Source organism: Pelobates fuscus, chromosome 11 (assembly GCF_036172605.1).
Source record: "Pelobates fuscus isolate aPelFus1 chromosome 11, aPelFus1.pri, whole genome shotgun sequence".
NCBI classification, from domain to species: Eukaryota; Metazoa; Chordata; class Amphibia; order Anura; family Pelobatidae; genus Pelobates; species Pelobates fuscus.
The window spans coordinates 6,903,230-6,925,823 of NC_086327.1; the positions used below are offsets into that span (position 1 = coordinate 6,903,230).

General features: G+C 42.6%; 2 protein-coding genes across 2 annotated transcripts in view; both read left to right on the forward strand.

Moving 5' to 3' along the window:
* Positions 1 to 12,041: 12,041 nt before the first annotated feature.
* Positions 12,042 to 13,258, forward strand: RNF186 (ring finger protein 186). The gene has a single exon (XM_063435873.1). The coding sequence runs from the start codon at positions 12,145 to 12,147 to the stop codon at positions 12,931 to 12,933; it is 789 nt and encodes a 262-aa protein (XP_063291943.1). The 5' UTR covers positions 12,042 to 12,144; the 3' UTR covers positions 12,934 to 13,258.
* A 7,733-nt stretch (positions 13,259 to 20,991) lies between these two features.
* Positions 20,992 to 22,594, forward strand: part of TMCO4 (transmembrane and coiled-coil domains 4) — a 43,128-nt gene continuing 41,525 nt past the window's right edge. Inside the window, exon 1 of the mRNA XM_063435728.1 lies at positions 20,992 to 21,046. Coding sequence (XP_063291798.1) covers positions 21,014 to 21,046 — 33 coding nt within the window. The 5' untranslated portion in view covers positions 20,992 to 21,013. The remainder of the gene's footprint in view (positions 21,047 to 22,594) is intronic.

Sequence of the window (22,594 nt, forward strand, 5' to 3'; positions counted from 1 at the left end):
AGGGTTAGTAAATAGCTGTATCCCAGATATACAGGGTTAGTAAATAGCTATATCCCAGATATACAGGGTTAGTAACTAGCTGTATCCCAGATATACAGGGTTAGTAAATAGCTATATCTCAGATATACAGGGTTAGTAAATAGCTATATCCCAGATATACAGGGTTAGTAAATAGCTGTATCCCAGATATACAGGGTTAGTAAAGAGCTGTATCCCAGATATACAGGGTTAGTAAATAGCTGTATACCAGATATACAGGGTTAGTAACTAGCTGTATCCCAGATATACAGGGTTAGTAAATAGCTGTATCCCAGATATACAGGGTTAGTAAAGAGCTATATCCCAGATATACAGGGTTAGTAAAGAGCTATATCCCAGATATACAGGGTTAGTAAGTAGCTGTATCCCAGATATACAGGGTTAGTAAATAGCTGTATCCCAGATATACAGGGTTAGTAAAGAGCTATATCCCAGGGGATACAGCTCTTTACTAACCCTGTATATCTGGGATATAGCTACTTACTTACCCTGTATATCTGGGATACATCTCTTTACTAACCCTGTATATCTGGGATATAGCTATTTACTAACCCTGTATATCTGGTTAGTAAATAGCTGTATCCCAGATATTCAGGGTTAGTAAATAGCTGTATCCCAGATATTCAGGGTTAGTAAAGAGCTATATCCCAGACAGGGCCGGCCTTAGGCATTTGGGCGCCCTGTGCAAAAAATCTTCACAGCGCCCCCCCTTCCCACACACCCTGTCACACACACACAAGCAGACAGTCCCACACACACACGCGCAGACAGTCACACACACACGTGCAGACAGTCTCACACACACACAGGCAAACAGACACACACAGGCAGACAGCCACACACACACACACACACACAAACAGACACACACAGGCAGACAGCCACACACACACACACACACACTCACACTCACTAACAGACAAACACACTCACAGACACACACTAACAGACACAGACACACACTAGCATACACACACACACACACTCACCCACCCACATTAACAAATTTTTTTAAATTTATTTAGACACCCCCCCCCCAGCCTCCTTACCTTTGGGAATGCTGGGGGGGGGGGGGTCTCTTCCTCCCTGGTGGTCCAGTGGCTGCTGGGCTGGGCGGACGGCGCTGGCGGGCGGCTGGCGAGGGAGCACTTCCTCTGAGCTGTATGCTCAGCTCCCTCGCGCGCCGCAGAGTGAGACTGGGAGGCGGAGCCGGATATGACGTCATATTCCGGCTCCCAGCCTCACTCTGCGGCGCGCGAGGGAGCTGAGCATACAGCTCAGAGGAAGTGCTCCCTCGCCAGCCGCCCGCCAGCGCCGCCCGACCGCCCAGCAGCCCGGCATGTCTGTTAGCCGCAAGGCTAACAAGACATTTGCCTTGGGCATTTGGGGGCGGCTTTTTTTGCCGCCCCCTGGAAAATGCCGCCCAAGGCAAATGTCTTGTTAGCATTGCGGCTAACAGACATGCCGTGTGAGCTATGCGGACGCAGGGCGCCCCCTGCACCATGGCGCCCTGTGCGGCCGCACAGCTCGCACACCCCTAAGGCCGGCCCTGATCCCAGATATACAGGGTTAGTAAAGAGCTGTATCCCAGATATACAGGGTTAGTAAGTAGCTGTATCCCAGATATACAGGGTTAGTAAATAGCTGTATCCCAGATATACAGGGTTAGTAAAGAGCAGTATCCCAGATATACAGGGTTAGTAAATAGCTATATCCCAGATATACAGGGTTAGTAACTAGCTGTATCCCAGATATACAGGGTTAGTAAATAGCTATATCCCAGATATACAGGGTTAGTAAAGAGCTGTATCCCAGATATACAGGGTAAGTAAGTAGCTATATCCCAGATATACAGGGTTAGTAAAGAGCTGTATCCCAGATATACAGGGTTAGTAAATAGCTATATCCCAGATATACAGGGTTAGTAACTAGCTATATCCCGGATATACAGGGTTAGTAAATAGCTATATCCCAGATATACAGGGTTAGTAAATAGCTGTATCCCAGATATACAGGGTTAGTAAAGAGCTCTATCCCAGATATGCAGGGTTAGTAAATAGCTATATCCCAGATATACAGGGTTAGTAAATAGCTGTATCCCAGATATACAGGGTTAGTAAGTAGCTGTATCCCAGATATACAGGGTTAGTAAATAGCTATATCCCAGATATACAGGGTTAGTAAGTAGCTATATCCCAGACATACATGGTTAGTAAATAGCTGTATCCCAGATATACAGGGTTAGTAAATAGCTGTATCCCATATATACAGGGTTAGTAAATAGCTATATCCCAGATATACAGGGTCAGTACAGAGCTATATCCCAGATATACAGGGTTAGTAAATAGCTATATCCCAGATATACAGGGTTAGTAAATAGCTATATCCCAGATATACAGGGTTAGTAAATAGCTGTATCCTAGATATACAGGGTTAGTAAATAGCTATATCCCAGATATACAGGGCTAGTAAGTAGCTGTATCCCAGATATACAGGGTTAGTAAGTAGCTATATCCCAGACATACAGGGTTAGTAAATAGCTGTATCCCAGATATACAGGGTTAGTAAATAGCTGTATCCCATATATACAGGGTTAGTAAATAGCTATATCCCAGATATACAGGGTTATGAAATAGCTGTATCCCAGATATACAGGGTTAGTAAATAGCTGTATCCCAGATATACAGGGTTAGTAACTAGCTATATCCCAGATATACAGGGTTAGTAAATAGCTGTATCCCAGATATACAGGGTTAGTAAATAGCTGTATCCCATATATACAGGGTTAGTAAATAGCTATATCCCAGATATACAGGGTCAGTACAGAGCTATATCCCAGATATACAGGGTTAGTAAATAGCTATATCCCAGATATACAGGGTTAGTAAATAGCTATATCCCAGATATACAGGGTTAGTAAATAGCTGTATCCCAGATATACAGGGTTAGTAAATAGCTATATCCCAGATATACAGGGCTAGTAAGTAGCTGTATCCAAGATATACAGGGTTAGTAAGTAGCTATATCCCAGACATACAGGGTTAGTAAATAGCTGTATCCCAGATATACAGGGTTAGTAAATAGCTGTATCCCATATATACAGGGTTAGTAAATAGCTATATCCCAGATATACAGGGTCAGTACAGAGCTATATCCCAGATATACAGGGTTAGTAAATAGCTATATCCCAGATATACAGGGTTAGTAAATAGCTATATCCCAGATATACAGGGTTAGTAAATAGCTGTATCCCAGATATACAGGGTTAGTAAATAGCTATATCCCAGATTTACAGGGTTAGTAAATAGCTATATCCCAGATATACAGGGTTAGTAAATAGCTGTATCCCAGATATACAGGGTTAGTAAATAGCTGTATCCCAGATATACAGGGTTAGTAAATAGCTGTATCCCAGATATACAGGGTTAGTAAATAGCTATATCCCAGATATACAGGGTTAGTAAATAGCTATATCCCAGATATACAGGGTTAGTAAATAGCTGTATCCCAGATATACAGGGTTAGTAAATAGCTGTATCCCAGATATACAGGGTTAGTAAATAGCTATATCCCAGATATACAGGGTTAGTAAATAGCTATATCCCAGATATACAGGGTTAGTAAATAGCTGTATCCCAGATATACAGGGTTAGTAAATAGCTATATCCCAGATTTACAGGGTTAGTAAATAGCTATATCCCAGATATACAGGGTTAGTAAATAGCTGTATCCCAGATATACAGGGTTAGTAAATAGCTGTATCCCAGATATACAGGGTTAGTAAATAGCTGTATCCCAGATATACAGGGTTAGTAAATAGCTATATCCCAGATATACAGGGTTAGTAAATAGCTATATCCCAGATATACAGGGTTAGTAAATAGCTGTATCCCAGATATACAGGGTTAGTAAATAGCTGTATCCCAGATATACAGGGTTAGTAAATAGCTATATCCCAGATATACAGGGTTAGTAAATAGCTATATCCCAGATATACAGGGTTAGTAAATAGCTGTATCCCAGATATACAGGGTTAGTAAATAGCTGTATCCCAGATATACAGGGTTAGTAAATAGCTATATCCCAGATATACAGGGTTAGTAAATAGCTATATCCCAGATATACAGGGTTAGTAAATAGCTGTATCCCAGATATACAGGGTTAGTAAAGAGCTGTATCCCAGATATACAGGGTTAGTAAATAGCTATATCCCAGATATACAGGGTTAGTAAATAGCTATATCCCAGATATACAGGGTTAGTAAATAGCTGTATCCCAGATATACAGGGTTAGTAAATAGCTATATCCCAGATATACAGGGTTAGTAAATAGCTATATCCCAGATATACAGGGTTAGTAAAGAGCTATATCCCAGATATACAGGGTTAGTAAAGAGCTGTATCCCAGATATACAGGGTTAGTAAATAGCTATATCCCAGATATACAGGGTTAGTAAATAGCTGTATCCCAGATATACAGGGTTAGTAAAGAGCTGTATCCCAGATATACAGGGTTAGTAAATAGCTGAGCTATATCCCAGATATACAGGGTTAGTAAATAGCTGAGCTGTATCCCAGATATACAGGGTTAGTAAATAGCTGTATCCCAGATATACAGGGTTAGTAAATAGCTATATCCCAGATATACAGGGTTAGTAAATAGCTATATCCCAGATATACAGGGTTAGTAAAGAGCTATATCCCAGATATACAGGGTTAGTAAATAGCTGTATCCCAGATATACAGGGTTAGTAAATAGTTGTATCCCAGATATACAGGGTTAGTAAAGAGCTGTATCCCAGATATACAGGGTTAGTAAATAGCTGAGCTATATCCCAGATATACAGGGTTAGTAAATAGCTGAGCTGTATCCCAGATATACAGGGTTAGTAAATAGCTGTATCCCAGATATACAGGGTTAGTAAATAGCTATATCCCAGATATACAGGGTTAGTAAATAGCTATATCCCAGATATACAGGGTTAGTAAAGAGCTATATCCCAGATATACAGGGTTAGTAAATAGCTGTATCCCAGATATACAGGGTTAGTAAATAGCTGTATCCCATATATACAGGGTTAGTAAATAGCTATATCCCAGATATACAGGGTTAGTAAATAGCTGTATCCCAGATATACAGGGTTAGTAAATAGCTATATCCCAGATATACAGGGTCAGTACAGAGCTATATCCCAGATATACAGGGTTAGTAAATAGCTGTATCCCAGATATACAGGGTTAGTAAATAGCTATATCCCAGATATACAGGGTTAGTAAATAGTTGTATCCCAGATATACAGGGTTAGTAAAGAGCTGTATCCCAGATATACAGGGTTAGTAAATAGCTGTATCCCAGATATACAGGGTTAGTAAATAGTGTTATCCCAGATATACAGGGTTAGTAAATAGCTGTATCCCAGATATACAGGGTTAGTAAAGAGCTGTATCCCAGATATACAGGGTTAGTAAATAGCTATATCCCAGATATACAGGGTTAGTAAATAGCTGTATCCCAGATATACAGGGTTAGTAAAGAGCTATATCCCAGATATACAGGGTTAGTAAATAGCTGTATCCCAGATATACAGGGTTAGTAAATAGCTATATCCCAGATATACAGGGTTAGTAAAGAGCTGTATCCCAGATATACAGGGTTAGTAAATAGCTATATCCCAGATATACAGGGTTAGTAAATAGCTGTATCCCAGATATACAGGGTTAGTAAATAGCTATATCCCAGATATACAGGGTTAGTAAATAGCTGTATCCCAGATATACAGGGTTAGTAAATAGCTGTATCCCAGATATACAGGGTTAGTAAAGAGCCGAGCTGTATACTGGATGTAAAATGTATAAATTGTGTTTCAAGGAAGGTTGTACATGAAATCATATTTATGCTCTTATCCTGCATTTAATAGAATTCAGAGCTGACCTATAATTAGTGCTATTGTTCATGAGGAAGTAATGGAAGAAATGTCATGCAATGTGTACAATGTGCTGCTTTGTAATTAAATCGCTATTACAGTCGTAGTTCGAAATGTTTCATATTCCCTCTGGCTGATAGCGGAATCTGCTGTGTGTTCTGGCTGTGCAGGAATTCATGTTAATATCCAGATCGGAACAAAGAGATGGGATTCGTATTGCACCAAAATATTCCATGAAGCAGCCTGGAAAATCATTGAAAATATTGTTTCAGAATTACACAGTATAATCTCTAATTCCTGTCAAATTCCAGATTTTATTCTTCTTTATCATTTTGTATAATACAATTCATTATGTTCACATGGCAATGTGTCCAGTATTTCCTCATTTAAGTTATTGTTGTAAATGGTGATATAATTTCACTTTGTGTATGCCTCTTCTAATCGACAATGTAAGATAGTATCAGATTGCTTGTATGGATTATTTAAAGCCCCTGTTTCCATATCTCATCATTGGCCGAACTCAGGTTGATCTCACCCAGCATTCAAATTAAATAGTTTTGGAATCAGCCTGGAAATGTTATTAAAATTATATAGAACCACAGTACAGCGCCGCTGCAAATGTTGGCACTTTAGGAATAATAGATAATAATAGGTAATAGACATAGGCTCCTGTAAGCGGATGAGGGTGTCTTTCAGGACATACTAAACATATCCCCTGCAGATTATTAATTAATAATCCTGCTAACTTGCTGGAGACATTTCACCTGTTCTGTCATTGAGAGATTAGTGCCACAGCAGCTGTCCAAACATTGTCCCACAGGTAACTAAACACAGGTAGCACAGTGCTCGTAATGCCACAGGCAATCAATCATCGCTGGGTTAACGTGGGTATAAAATTAGTTTTTTCGGTTTAATGTTGTAATAAATGAATGGGGGTTTTCGGTTTAAAGTTGTGATAAGGCAAATTTTTTTGTAGAGAGTCATAAGTTTGAGCTTATAAATGCGATTGCTTCATAAAATGAAGATGAACATTTTGAGCGTGTCGGAAGGTAAAATGTTCCGTTCATTAAAAGGGGCACTCTAAGCATTATAAGCAGTACGGCTTGCTATAGGGGTTATGTTGCCTAGAGGGGTCTGCGCCAATCCCTGCCTTTTCTCTTTATGTGAATTGGGACGTTTCTTCGCTTCCAGGGATCGCCCACACCTCTCTCGGCTACTTTAACAATGCAGAATCAAAGGCAATAGGAATGTGCATGGGCAAAAAAATTGGTTCGGTTCGGCACTTCCGAAATTCGGGGCTTCGGGAATTAGGTTCGGCACTTCTGAAATTCGGGGACTTTGACAATTTGGGAATTCGGCAGTTCGGGACTTCAGGAATTTGAGACTTCTGCAATTCCCTAACCCTACCCCTGCTCCAAACCCTACTTCTACCCCTTACCCTACCTCTACCCCTTACCGTAACCCTACCCCTAACACTACCAGGGTTAGGGTTAGGGTTAGATTCCTCCCATCATTCCCTTAATTGTCCCTCCCTCTCCTGTGTAGCCACTATTCAGAAATCTGAAGCACTTCGGCAATTGGTTCGGTTTGACACTTCCAAAATTCGGGACTTTCGGCAATTCGGTTCGGTTCTGCACTTCGGGAATTCGGACATTCGGACATTCGGAAGCATCCGAATGACCGAATTGGCGAAATTTAATTTGGACCGAAATGAATCGCACATGTCTAAAAGGCAAATATTTTTCCATCCTAGATGACATTTATTGACGGAGAGTGCAGGGTAAGTATTAGATAAAAATTGCCAAATCTGAAATATTCTCCAAGTCAGCTATGTTTTCAATTCAACTACATTGGCTTAAAATTTCGAATTCACTTTAGAATCCTGATAATTCATGTATTTAGTTCTTTACTATTAATACATTTTCTTGGAACTTTTCTATTTCTGCTAAATATTATCCACATGGTTTACATGTCACTGCCCCTCCCTGCCAGTTATATGCGTATTGCAGCAGGTTATAATACATCACATATAATCCTATTATTCATTGTAGTGTTATCAGTACAAATCTGTAACAGCCTTATTGCTGCAATAATGGCAAACCTCGCCTATAGAATCCTTTGACACAGCGACATATTTTAAACATAATGTACCAGATCGCGGCATTCCGAAGGTTGAAGGCTGGATGCTATTGCTGATTGCTAACTATAGTGGACTTTGCTAGAGGCACAGGTTAGTCACCCCTGCATTACCCTTCTAAATAATGGCCCATTTATTCACCGACTTAGCCTGTAATATATTTATGGCAGTAGTAATGTCATAGATGACGTACAATAATCTATTTGTGATCTCTTAGAATTAAAGGCACCCGTACCACTTCGTCTCAATGCAATGGTCCTGCTATTTAGTCCTGCAATTAAAAACATTGCTGTTTAATAGACATGGCTTTGATCGCAGGAATAAGCACACCTCTAGTGGCGGTCTTTCACTCAATTATGTGACGTTTAACGTCGAACGACATCAAACGCTGATCATAGTGAAGCATTGGATCGCTGCACATGTGCTTCTTGGCTCAAATGCTCTTCTATGAGAACCAAGGAAGCAGATCCCGTGGACTCTCACTGCTGGAAAAAATGTAAGTAAAAATCATCTTCTTTTTTTTTTTACATTTCAATATATTGTTTTGAAAACAATCATTGCAAAAGTCTATCTAAAAATATGAAATCATTTTGAAACGCTTATCCAAAAATATTCAATTATGGACATAGTGTTCCTTCAAATGCATTGTTCTTGAAATCTACCATAACTCCAAATCCGTCTGTCCCTCTTTCCTAGCCCACTGTTCCTCTTTTCTAGGAACTCCATATTTTTGGTGTGTCAACAGAGCTCCACAGCAATAATACTCCCAGGAATGTGTCTGAGTGTATAACAGAGCTTCACAGCAAAAATACTCCCAGGAATGTGTCTGAGTGTATAACAGAGCTCCACAGCAATAATACTCCCAGTAATATGTCTTAGTGTATAACAGAGCTCCACAGCAATAATACTCCCAGTAATGTGTCTGAGTGTATAACAGAGCTCCTCAGCAAAAATACTCCCAGGAATGTGTCTGAGTGTATAACAGAGCTCCACAGCAATAATACTCCCAGTAATATGTCTTAGTGTATAACAGAGCTCCACAGCAATAATACTCCCAGTAATGTGTCTGAGTGTATAACAGAGCTCCTCAGCAATAATACTCCCAGTAATGTGTCTGAGTGTATAACAGAGCCCCACATCAATAATTCTCCCAGCAATGTATCTGAGTGTAGAACAGAGCTCCACAGCAATAATACTCCCAGTAATGTGTCTGAGTGTATAACAGAGCCCCACATCAATAATTCTCCCAGCAATGTATCTGAGTGTAGAACAGAGCTCCACAGCAATAATTCTCCCAGCAATGTATCTGAGTGTAGAACAGAGCTCCACAGCAATAATACTCCCAGTAATGTGTCTGTGTGTATAACAGAGCTCCACAGCAATAATACTCCCAGTAATGTATCTGAGTGTATAACAGAGCTCCACAGTAATAATACTCCCAGTAATGTGTCTGAGTGTATAACAGAGCCCCACAGCAATAATACTCCCAGTAATGTGTCTGAGTGTATAACAGAGCTCCACAGCAATAATACTCCCAGTAATGTGTCTGAGTGTATAACAGAGCTCCACAGCAATAATACTCCCAGTAATGTGTCTGAGTGTATAACAGAGCTCTACAGCAATAATACTCCCAGTAATGTGACTACGTGTATAACAGAGCCACACAGCAATAATACTCCCAGTAATGTGTCTGAGTGTATAACAGAGCTCCACAGCAATAATACTCCCAGTAATGTGTCTGAGTGTATAACAGAACTCCACATCGATAATACTCCCAGTAATGTGTCTGAGTGTATAACAGAGCTCCACAGCAATAATACTCCCAGTAATGTGTTTGAGTGTGTAACAGAGCTCCCCAGCAATAATACTCCCAGTAATGTGTCTGAGTGTATAACAGAGCTCCACATCGATAATACTCCCAGTAATGTGTCTGAGTGTATAACAGAGCTCCACAGCAAGATTACTCCCAGTAATGTGTTTGAGTGTGTAACAGAGCTCCCCAGCAATAATACTCCCAGTAATGTGTCTGAGTGTATAACAGAGCTCCACAGCAATAATACTCCCAGTAATGTGTCTTAGTGTATAACAGAGCTCCACAGCAATAATACTCCCAGTAATGTGTCTGAGTGTATAACAGAGCTCCACAGCAATAATACTCCCAGTAATGTGACTAAGTGTATAACAGAGCCACACAGCAATAATACTCCCAGTAATGTGTCTGAGTGTATAACAGAGCTCCACAGCAATAATACTCCCAGTAATGTGTCTGAGTGTATAACAGAGCTCCACAGCAATAACACTCTCAGTAATGTGTCTTTAAACTACAATAAATGTGTTTAGAAATTGGGTTTTTGTTAATATAATACTTTAGACTTGCTCTATATCAGTAACTTATATTTATCAGTAAATCACCTAAAATGTTCCAGAAAAGTCAGACCCTCTGTAATGGGTGTGTCCCTGTTTGGCCACCAGAAATATTAGGAGTCTTGGGTTTGGTAATAGATGTCATCAGATATTGGAAACCATTGTGGCAAATCTGGCAGGATCCTGGCTCAGGTGATGGCCCTCCTGGGGATAATTTCTATTATAGTCAATATTGGGGGTAATTCATTTTGCCCTGAGTGGGTCTCCGGAGAGCAAAATTCTACGGTAATTGGATTGTGGTATATAATGAAGAAATTGGCCCCAGTTATGGGAAAACTCGGCATCTTCTTAGAAAATGATTTAATTCCATATTATTCATAGAAATTAAATTATCCAAAACAAAATTTCCAAGTAACTTGGAAGATATTGGGGTAAATATGGGATTTTATCATTAGCATATCATTCAGTGCTGTATTTAACACGTGGCTAATGAGGCATTTGCCTTGAGCGTCACTTTCCAGTGGGGGAGGGGAGGGGGGCGGTAAAAAAAAATACCCCGGCATATGCCTTTTTAGCCTTGTGTCAAAAGGGGCCCAATAGCTGGTGGCTGCCAACCTTAGGGCCACTCAGTGAATGAGTGTGTGTCTGTTAGTGTGTGTGCGCATGTGGGTCTTAAACAGGAAGGGGTGTGGCCTTGACAGGAAGGGGTGGGACAATTTTAGATTAGGGGGTGCCCGAGTGTAGTCATGCCTAGGGCAGCACAAAACCACTTATATCTCTGGTGTAAATATGGGCATTCCCAAGCTATTTTGTGCAAAAATTATAAAATGCATTCATTGGGGCATATCTACTAAATAGTGATTTCAACTTTTTGGCCCATTTGGGAAGTGGAGTGTCCCTTTAGGACTACACCAGGCCCTAGGCAGGTTAATGGTTTGCCTCCACCTCCCGCTTTATTCTTCTAATAGGGATGGTGATTGGGCCTCTAGTTAAACCCTGTGCCGTAAATGTGAGATTGTAGCTAGTGCTGTTTTTCTGTTATTGTGTTCATGTTAAACACAGCTGCTGTTCTAGCTGGCATGTTCTGTCGTTGACATTCTGTTGCTTAGTGTTTATATTTTTGTGACAATTACATGTATTTGTGTTTGTATTGTGTTTGCATAAAGTGACGGACAAACAGAGAACTTTTAGAACAGGAGTGTGAGAGGGTCACTGAATGTACATGGGTGTGAATGTCAATGAAAATGTATTTGTGAGTGTGTGTGAGTGTGTGACGGCTGTCTACTTGTGAGACTCGATATACATCTTTACATAAGCAATTATTTGACTGTGTAAATAGTAATAATAATCTTGTCAAACTACATCCCCCTGTTGGTAAAATTGACCTCCCCCTCAGTTGCGCAGTGTATACGTGACAGCCGTGGGTATGTTGTGACTGTGTGCCTAACATCTAGTACCATATGTGGTCCCATCACAGACGGCCAGAGGCTTATCAGGCCCTACAAAGCTTATCGTACGCCGGGTTAATGATTAAACTGTGAGTGATTGTGTGTAATAACAGGTGAGCAGTAAGCGGACAGAAATCCCCAGACTTTACGCCAGAGCAGCAGAGAGAGATGTAGGATCATCTTGCCATTAGACAGTGGCATATCGCTGGGCTGGTACGGACAAGGAAGGCTCAATGGATTCTCACAGAACCACTGGAGAGAGTCTGGAATCGGCTGCTTACCTTGGGCCATGCACGGAAGAAGGGGCCAACAAACATGTCCTCCACACAGAAACTACCAAATCAGATACCACGACGATATCTGCCCAGGCAGTCCTACCCGTGGGCAAAGACAACCAGTCATATTCAGCAGCACCGATGCCAAGGCAAGACAGCCTTAATTCTCCTTCATCACCGCTCTCAGAAATGGACTGCCCTGTGTGCTTCAGCAAATATGACATCTACAGAATCCCCAAACGACTGGCTTGCAATCACAACTTCTGTGCGGTATGTTTAAAACTTCTGATCCGGAACGAGACGGGCAGCTGGATTATAACATGCCCAATCTGCCGGGCCTCCACGTCTGTCTTTGGGGGTCTAATATGTACCTTAGAAAACCAAGAGTCATTAATGAACAGACTGGAAAACCAGGAAACTCAAGCAAAATCTGGTGGACCTTCCCAAAGATCTAAGGTCTCTTGCCAGTTGGACATGGACTCCCACCTTGGTAGCATTGATGAGAGTAGTGGGAATTTGAGGATCGCAGCTCGTAGAGTCGTGTCTCTCTGTTTAATCCTCCTGATTGTTCTGATTATTATCCTACAATTTGTGTACGGGGGAATAATAAAATGGGTTCTTGGTTTCGTACTTGGGGTGGTAGTAATCATTGCAGTCCTGCTCTGTTTGAACCCAAACTGCAAGGTTAAACTGACTAGCAGCACTGATAATATTCAAAAGGACAATTACGCCAATTCATCTGTATGAGAAAACCACCGCCATGCCCGAAGATTGCCACCGTTGTTTGAAAGAACTGATTTTAGGACAATTGTTGCCCGTACCAATAAACATTTATACTGATTAATCAAGAAATAGCCAGGAAATCGCAAGAACGGTGCGTCTATAAAAACTGTATTGCACTGTAATGTGTAGTTTTATGTATGTTAACACCATAGTAAATAGGGAGGGATGGTAAGTGTTTGTTAAAAAACAAACAAAAAAAAACCCCAACAGATAAAATCTAAACTCAATAAATCACTATATCACTAATCTACTTACATTGAAATTTATATTTTGTATCTGTATAAGTATAAAAAAGGTTGAAAAAAAATTACTGTTTCTATGTTTTCAAGATATAAAAATTAAAGGTCTCATAAATATAGGGTTATGGTGTGATTCTGTGATAAAACTGATCATTTATAACCCATGGACAGAAAGTAACTGCGTGACTGTAAATTGTAGTGAATTGAAAAACAGAATAGGCGGATATTATTGTGGATAAAGAGTGCAGCAACAAGATTACTGCATATTCTGAGTTCAGGGTTTAGAAGATCTGTAGGGTTCAGTGTTCAGTCTATGGAGAGCTGCATGGTTCAGTGTTCAGTCTATGGAGAGCTGCAGGGTTCAGTCTATGGAGAGCTGCAGGGTTCAGTGTTCAGCCTATGGAGAGCTGCATGGTTCAGTGTTCAGTCTATGGAGAGCTACAGGGTTCAGTCTATGGAGAGCTGCAGGGTTCAGTATTCAGTCTATGGAGAGTTGCAGGGCTCAGTGTTTAGTCTATGGAGAGCTGCAGGGCTCAGTATTCAGTCTATGGAGAGCTGCAGGGTTCAGTGTTCAGCCTATGGAGAGCTGCATGGTTCAGTGTTCAGTCTATGGAGAGCTACAGGGTTCAGTCTATGGAGAGCTGCAGGGTTCAGTATTCAGTCTATGGAGAGTTGCAGGGCTCAGTGTTTAGTCTATGGAGAGCTGCAGGGCTCAGTATTCAGTCTATGGAGAGCTGCAGGGTTCAGTGCTCAGTCTATGGAGAGCTGCAGGGTTCAGTGTTCAGTCTATGGAGAGCTGCAGGGTTCAGTGCTCAGTCTATGGAGAGCTGCAGGGTTCAGTGTTCAGTCTATGGAGAGCTGCAGGGTTCAGTGCTCAGTCTATGGAGAGCTGCAGGGCTCAGTATTCAGTCTATGGAGAGCTGCAGGGCTCAGTATTCAGTCTATGGAGAGCTGCAGGGTTCAGTATTCAGTCTATAGAGAGCTGCAGGGTTCAGTTAATATAATACTTTAGACTTGCTCTATATCAGTAACTTATATTTATCAGTAAATCACCTAAAATGTTCCAGAAAAGTCAGACCCTCTGTAATGGGTGTGTCCCTGTTTGGCCACCAGAAATATTATGAGTCTTGGGTTTGGTTATAGATGTCATCAGATATTGGAAACCATTGTGGCAAATCTGGCAGGATCCTGGCTCAGGTGATGGCCCTCCTGGGGATAATTTCTATTATAGACAATATTGGGGGTAATTCATTTTGCCCTGAGTGGGTCTCCGGAGAGCAAAATTCTACGGTAATTGGATTGTGGTATATAATGAGGAAATTGGCCCCAGTTATGGGAAAACTCGGCATCTTCTCAGAAAAAGATTTAATTCCATATTATTCATAGAAATTAAATTTTCCAAAACAAAATATCCTGCCATTCAGAGGAAGACATTGGGGTAAATATGGGATTTTATCATTAGCATATCATTCAGTGCTATGGGGAGCTGCTGGGTTCAGTCTATGGAGAGCTGCAGGGTTCAGTCTATGGAGAGCTGCAGGGTTCAGTGCTCAGTCTATGAAGAGCTGACAGGTTTAGTATTCAGTCTATGGAGAGCTGCAGGGTTTAGTATTCAGTCTATGGAGAGCTGCAGGGCTCAGTATTCAGTCTATGGAGAGCTGCAGGGTTCAGTCTATGGAGAGCTGCAGGGTTCAGTGTTCAGTCTATGGAGAGCTGCAGGGTTCAGTCTATGGAGAGCTGCAGGGTTCAGTATTCAGTCTATGGAGAGCTGCAGGGTTCAGTGTTCAGTCTATGGAGAGCTGCAGGGTTCAGGGTTCAGTCTATGGAGAGCTGCAGGGTTCAGTCTATGGAGAGCTGCAGGGTTCAGTCTATGGAGAGCTGCAGGGTTCAGTGTTCAGTCTATGGAGAGCTGCAGGGTTCAGTATTCAGTCTATGGAGAGCTGCATAGCTCAGTATTCAGTCTGTGGAGAGCTGCAGGGTTCAGTGCTCAGTCTATGGAGAGCTGCAGGGTTCAGTCTATGGAGAGCTGCAGGGTTCAGTATTCAGTCTATGGAGAGCTGCAGGGTTCAGTCTATGGAGAGCTGCAGGGTTCAGTGTTCAGTCTATGGAGAGCTGCAGGGTTCAGTGCTCCGTCTATGGAGAGCTGCAGGGTTCAGTCTATGGAGAGCTGCAGGGTTCAGTATTCAGTCTATGGAGAGCTGTGGGGTTCAGTGCTCAGTCTATGGAGAGATGTGGGGTTCAGTATTCAGTCTATGGAGAGCTGTGGGGTTCGGTGCTCAGTCTATGGAGAGATGTGGGGTTCGGTGCTCAGTCTATGGAGAGATGTGGGGTTCAGTGCTCAGTCTATGCATATGTCTATGTCTCTCAAGAAGATATATCAGAAGATCTGCATAAGAGTTTGCATACTGATTAATCTGTAGGGAGCTATAAGGTCCATTGTTCAGTTTATGTTAAAGGTCTCTATGTATCTGACAGACTATTTTGAACAATAAAAATCATCACTATTATGCTGGTTAAATTCTTTGTTATCACTATTATCCTTTATTTATTGATATATTTTTACGTGACATTTTCCTAAATAAATTAATGGAAGAAACATTGTCTACAATAAAAATATATATTAAATATTAGGAAAACAAGGTGGTTGGTACAAACACACAAAAAAAAACGAGAAAGTGACAAACATAGTGAATATGACAGTACCTGCAACAGATAAGTATATTACAAATAAAGCCACTTGAATCTCTAACATTAGCATGAAGGCAATGATAACCGGGCGAGATATATGGGGAAAGCACCCGAGCAAGGGAACAAAATGGCAGAAAGGACGATGGAGGCCTCTTCATAAGACCCAGCCGGTGTTAGAGTGAAAAGCAAACTCAATAAGGTCTCACAAGATGGCCCAAAAGCAATTGACTGTGTCGACGTCTGCAAGATGACCACTGAAGCGTGATCCACACAGTTGAATCGATCGCTGATTCAGAATTCCTAAAGCTCAATAAGCACTCCAGTAATTGGGCAAATCATACGCTGGTGTGGCATCTTTCGTTAATGCCTCATAGGTCATCGTCCACAAGCTGAGTATTCATAACCCAGTAATCACCTTTGTTTAACAGAGGCTACCTTATAGCAAGTTGCTCAATATATATTTGTACTCGCCTAGAACCAGCACTGACCACACTGACTGCTATGTGGCATTAAGACAAATGTTGTGCTTATTGCCTCCGTGGACCTTCACTTCTATCTATGGGACCTTCACTGCCTCTGGGCTTGGTCTGCAGGTGCTGCTACTGCCTGCAGTAAGTCTCTGGCCCTTTACCTGCGTACTATCCACACTCCCTATGCACATTTCAATAACAGGATGATGTTAGTACTACTCAAATGGCTATTACAGTCCAAGTTCTCCTGCCCTGTGTTTTGACTGAGTACTGCTGTAGTCATTGCTGCCTCTCAGGAGTAATTGGGGGTTTGAGAGCAGGGCTTAGTTTGTGTGTTTGTAGTCTCTGGCCATTTACTGACTGTGTGTGCAGGCTGTGCGTGCTGTCATAGCTGCTTGGCACCTAAGGGTGGGAAACATGGCAGGTAGGTGCTGTTGTAAGTACCTCACATCCCATCGGCATTCTGCTGTAGTCAGTATGTGCAGATGTTCACTATGAGATACTGCGCACGGAGTTTAACCCTTTTTTCACTGGGGCTTCATTAGCCAGACGAAGTTGCTGGCTGGATAGTCAGTTTTGTGCAAATTTGACGTCTGGCACAGACAGCATGCTGGCGACAGGCGTCCAATGGTGGTATGATCCACCCTCTGTGCAGCCCAAATCCTCGCCTAAGCCATGTACTCCAGGATGTCTGATGTCCCCCCACCCCCCTTCAGCGATAGACAGTGATGTCAATAGAGAAGGATAGGGCTGCCAGGGAGTTTAGGCTTCTATTTATTTATTTTTACTTTTAGTAAGAGCACCAGGATTGGAAGGGTTACTATAACCAATATATTATTATAGTAAAACCCTGTTTTCTTAGGGGAGTATCCTAAAGGGACACTATAGTCACCTGAACAACTTTAGCTAGATGAAGCAGTTTTGGTGTATAGAACATGCCTCTGCAGCCTCACTGCTCAATCCTCTGCCATTTAGGAGTTAAATCCCTTTGTTTATGAACCCTAGTCACACCTCCCTGCATGTGACTTGCACAGCCTTCCATGAACACTTCCTGTAAAGAGAGCCCTATTTAGGCTTTCTTTATTGCAAGTTCTGTTTAATTAAGATTTTCTTATCCCCTGCTATGTTAATAGCTTGCTAGACCCTGCAAGAGCCTCCTGTATGTGATTAAAGTTCAATTTAGAGATTGAGATACAATTATTTAAGGTAAATTACATCTGTTTGAAAGTGAAACCAGTTTTTTTTCATGCAGGCTCTGTCAATCATAGCCAGGGGAGGTGTGGCTAGGGCTGCATAAACAGAAACAAAGTGATTTAACTCCTAAATGACAGTGAATTGAGCAGTGAAATTGCAGGGGAATGATCTATACACTAAAACGGCTTTATTTAGCTAAAGTAATTTAGGTGACTATAGTGTTCCTTTAATGTTGGCGGTGAATAATGCAGGAAATAACAGCTGTTGACGTACAGGGACACTGTGAGTGGGAAAGTGGGAAAAGATCATGGTAAGACACAACTAAGCCTTAGATGACACTGCGTGATATACTCTGTGTATGTTTCCCTGTAATATACAGTAATTAGTCATGGAGTCTGCTGGGTGGTGGTGACCATAAAATACATAGCTAACTAGACTTTGAGTCACAAACGCAAACAGTAGAGTCCTTGACACAGACATAGCAGATTGCCGCCTGGTACAGTATCTGTGCAGCACTGCTCGGCTGGCGCCCAAGGATTGGCACTTTAGGTGACGCTTGGCCCTGTGTTAATGAAGAGAACACAAAAGCTACAGCAACTCTTCACTTCATTAATGGGTCGATGAACGTCACTCGTTAGAACTATCAAGTGGAAATTAAAAAAAATAACATAACATAAAAACAAATATCAAACCACTAGTGTTGTCCTGTGTGCGGCAAAATGGCATCTACTCAGGTTGCAATGTTAATGGCCCTCTTGGGTCTCTCAAATAGAATCATTTGGTATCTCAAGATGGCCGAGATTGTGCCAGCACTGAACAGCTGGGAACAGAAAATCTAGAATACAGAAAGTTGTTTGTTCTCAGTAATAGATACACCTATGAACCATGCCTGCATTAACATGTCTGATTTGTCTAGAGAGCGGTTCAGTCAGAATTACAGGAATCTTACACCTTTTGGGTCCATTGGAGCAGTGACGGCTCTGGGCACATGGTATATAGGTCTCAGTGACACATCATTCTACCCAGGAACATGTCCACATCAAGCGAACCTTAGCTCTGAGTTTCAGGACCTCAAAACCCATACTTGAAGCCCCAGTCTGTACATTAGTTAATGAACAGCACTTGCGATTAACTGGATCCAAAACTCAGATAATATACTTCAATCAGTTGGTTATTGCAAAAATAAAATAGCCTAAATTAGAGCGAGATAAATCCGATGAGGCCATTTAAGGTCTTTATGTTTAACATTAATTCCAGGCAATTAAGAGATTGACATTTACCAACCTCTCTGAAACAACCAAAACCACCTACAAATTGCCTCAAAATATCCCCAGATTTTACCCTGCATAAAGTAATTACATTTGGACCAAATAACCCCAAAATTGCTATGGCTGTTGCCCCAGGTACAGGATGCCCAGTTGCTATGGCTGTTGCCCCAGGTACAAGGATACCTGGTCGCTATGGCTGTTGTCCCAGGTACAGGATGCTTGTTTGCTATGGCTGTTGCCCCAGGTACAGGATACCCTGTTGCTATGGCTGTTGATCCAGGTACAGGATGCCCGGTTGCTATGGCTGTTGCCCCAGGTACAGGATGCCTGGTTGCTATGGCTGTTGCCCCAGGTACAGGATACCCAGTTGCTATGGCTGTTGCTCAAGGTACAGGATGCCCGGTTGCTATGGCTGTTGCTCCAGGTACAGGATGCCCGGTTGCTATGGCTGTTGCCCCAGGTACAGGATACCCCGTTGCTATGGCTGTTGCCCCAGGTACAGGATGCCTGGTTGCTATGGCTGTTGCCCCAGGTACAGGATACCCAGTTGCTATGGCTGTTGCCCCAGGTACAGGATACCCAGTTGCTATGGCTGTTGCTCCAGGTACAGGATGCCCGGTTGCTATGGCTGTTGCCCCAGGTACAGGATACCCCGTTGCTATGGCTGTTGCCCCAGGTACAGGATGCCTGGTTGCTATGGCTGTTGCCTCAGGTACAGGATGCCCGGTTGCTATGGCTGTTGCCCCAGGTACAGGATACCCAGTGGCTATGGCTGTTGCTCCAGGTACAGGATGCCCAGTTGCTATGGCTGTTGCCCCAGGTACAGGATACCCCATTGCTATGGCTGTTGCTGCAGGTACAGGATGCCTGGTTGCTATGGCTGTTGCCTCAGGTACAGGATGCTCGGTTGCTATGGCTGTTGCCCCAGGTACAGGATACCCAGTTGCTATGGCTGTTGCTCCAGGTACAGGATGCCTGGTTGCTATGGCTGTTGCCCCAGGTACAGGATACCCCGTTGCTATGGCTGTTGCCACAGATACAGGATGCCCGGTTGCTATAGTTGCTATGGCTGTTGCCCCAGTTACAGGATGCCTGGTTGCTATGGCTGTTGCCCCAGGTACAGGATGCCCGGTTGCTATGGCTATTGCCCCAGGTACAGGATGCCCGGTTGCTATGGCTGTTGCCCCAGGTACAGGATGCCTGGTTGCTATGGCTGTTGCCCCAGTTACAGGATGCCTGGTTGCTATGGCTGTTGCCCCAGTTACAGGATGCCCAGTTGCTATGGCTGTTGCCCCAGGTACAGGATGCCTGGTTGCTATGGCTGTTGCCCCAGATACAGGATGCCCGGTTGCTATGACTAGTTGCTATGGGTGTTGCCCCAGGTACAGGATGCCCGGTTGCTATGGCTGTTGCCCCAGGTACAGGATGCCCGGTTGCTAAGGCTGTAGCCCCAGGTACAGGATGCCTGGTTGCTATGGCTGTTGCCCCAGTTACAGGATGCCTGGTTGCTATGGCTGTTGCCCCAGTTACAGGATGCCCGGTTGCTATGGCTGTTGCCCCAGTTACAGGATGCCTGGTTGCTATGGCTGTTGCCCCAGATACAGGATGCCCGGTTGCTATGACTAGTTGCTATGGGTGTTGCCCCAGGTAGAGGATGCCCGGTTGCTATGGCTGTTGCCCCAGGTACAGGATGCCCGGTTGCTATGGCTGTTGCCCCAGGTACAGGATGCCTGGTTGCTATGGCTGTTGCCCCAGTTACAGGATGCCTGGTTGCTATGGCTGTTGCCCCAGGTACAGGATGCCCGGTTGCTATGGCTGTTGCCCCAGTTACAGGATGCCTGGTTGCTATGGCTGTTGCCCCAGATACAGGATCCCCAGTTGCTATGACTAGATGCTATGGCTGTTGCCCCAGGTACAGGATGCCCGGTTGCTATGGCTGTTGCCCCAGTTACAGGATGCCCGGTTGCTATGGCTGGTTACTATGAGAGGTGACTAATCCGTCTCTGTAGCAACCGCTCAAAGTCCGTCTGCCAGCACACTACGCACTTAGCGTATCTCCGCCATTCACCAACCTGCTTCCTGTAACTGCGCTTTCTCCGTAACCTCACTTGCACTAACGTGGCATTCCCTGCGCCGGCGGCGTAACATTGCTATTCCCGTAAATCACGGCGTACATGCGGCCTGGATGTCAGTGATCGGAGTGCCGGCCGGACACGGGGTGAGTGTGAGTGAGCTCTGCACGGGTCTCACTCCCTGTCGAGACATTCCGCCCATTCACTAACCGCAGAGTGATTTAGGGGGTGGATCAGGATCTGCCCCCCGGCTGCGGTGGTTATATGATTCCCAGTTACCACCGCCGCCGGGAGGCAGATCCTCCTCACACAGATTGGGAGCAATTCATAGTCCGTGGTCAGTCCGTGTGTACCAGGGCAGCCAGCAGCACTCCGCAGGCTCTGCACTACATCTCCCGTGATGCTTTGCCGGCGTTATGGCTGTAAGAGCATTGTGGGAGATGTAGTCCATAACTTCCGGAGTGCTGGTGGTTGGCTGCCCAATCTGTGACCATTATACATCATCCCTGTGGAACCCAGTGCCCCCTGCTGACCCCAATCCCATGACCACCAATGGAGGGACTCTGCCATAATAACCACATTAATAACATTACTCATACTGTGCCATAATAACCACATTAATAACATTACTCATATTGTGCCATAATAACCACATTAATAACATTACTCATAGTGTGCCATAATAACCACATTAATAACATTACTCATATTGTGCCATAATAACCACATTAATAACATTACTCATAGTGTGCCATAATAACCACATTAATAACATTACTCATATTGTGCCATAATAACCACATTAATAACATTACTCATATTGTGCCATAATAACCACATTAATAACATTACTCATATTGTGCCATAATAACCACATTAATAACATTACTCATATTGTGCCAGAATAACCACATTAATAACATTACTCATATTGTGCCACAATAACCACATTAATAACATTACTCATATTGTGCCATAATAACCACATTAATAACATTACTCATAGTGTGCCATAATAACCACATTAATAACATTACTCATATTGTGCCATAATAACCACATTAATAACATTACTCATACTGTACCATAATAACCACATTAATAACATTACTCATATTGTGCCATAATAACCACATTAATAACATTACTCATATTGTGCCATAATAACCACATTAATAACATTACTCATACTGTGCCATAATAACCACATTAATAACATTACTCATAGTGTGCCATAATAACCACATTAATAACATTACTCATAGTGTGCCATAATAACCACATTAATAACATTACTCATATTGTGCCATAATAACCACATTAATAACATTACTCATATTGTGCCACAATAACCACATTAATAACATTACTCATATTGTGCCATAATAACCACATTAATAACATTACTCATAGTGTGCCATAATAACCACATTAATAACATTACTCATATTGTGCCATAATAACCACATTAATAACATTACTCATACTGTACCATAATAACCACATTAATAACATTACTCATATTGTGCCATAATAACCACATTAATAACATTACTCATATTGTGCCATAATAACCACATTAATAACATTACTCATACTGTGCCATAATAACCACATTAATAACATTACTCATAGTGTGCCATAATAACCACATTAATAACATTACTCATAGTGTGCCATAATAACCACATTAA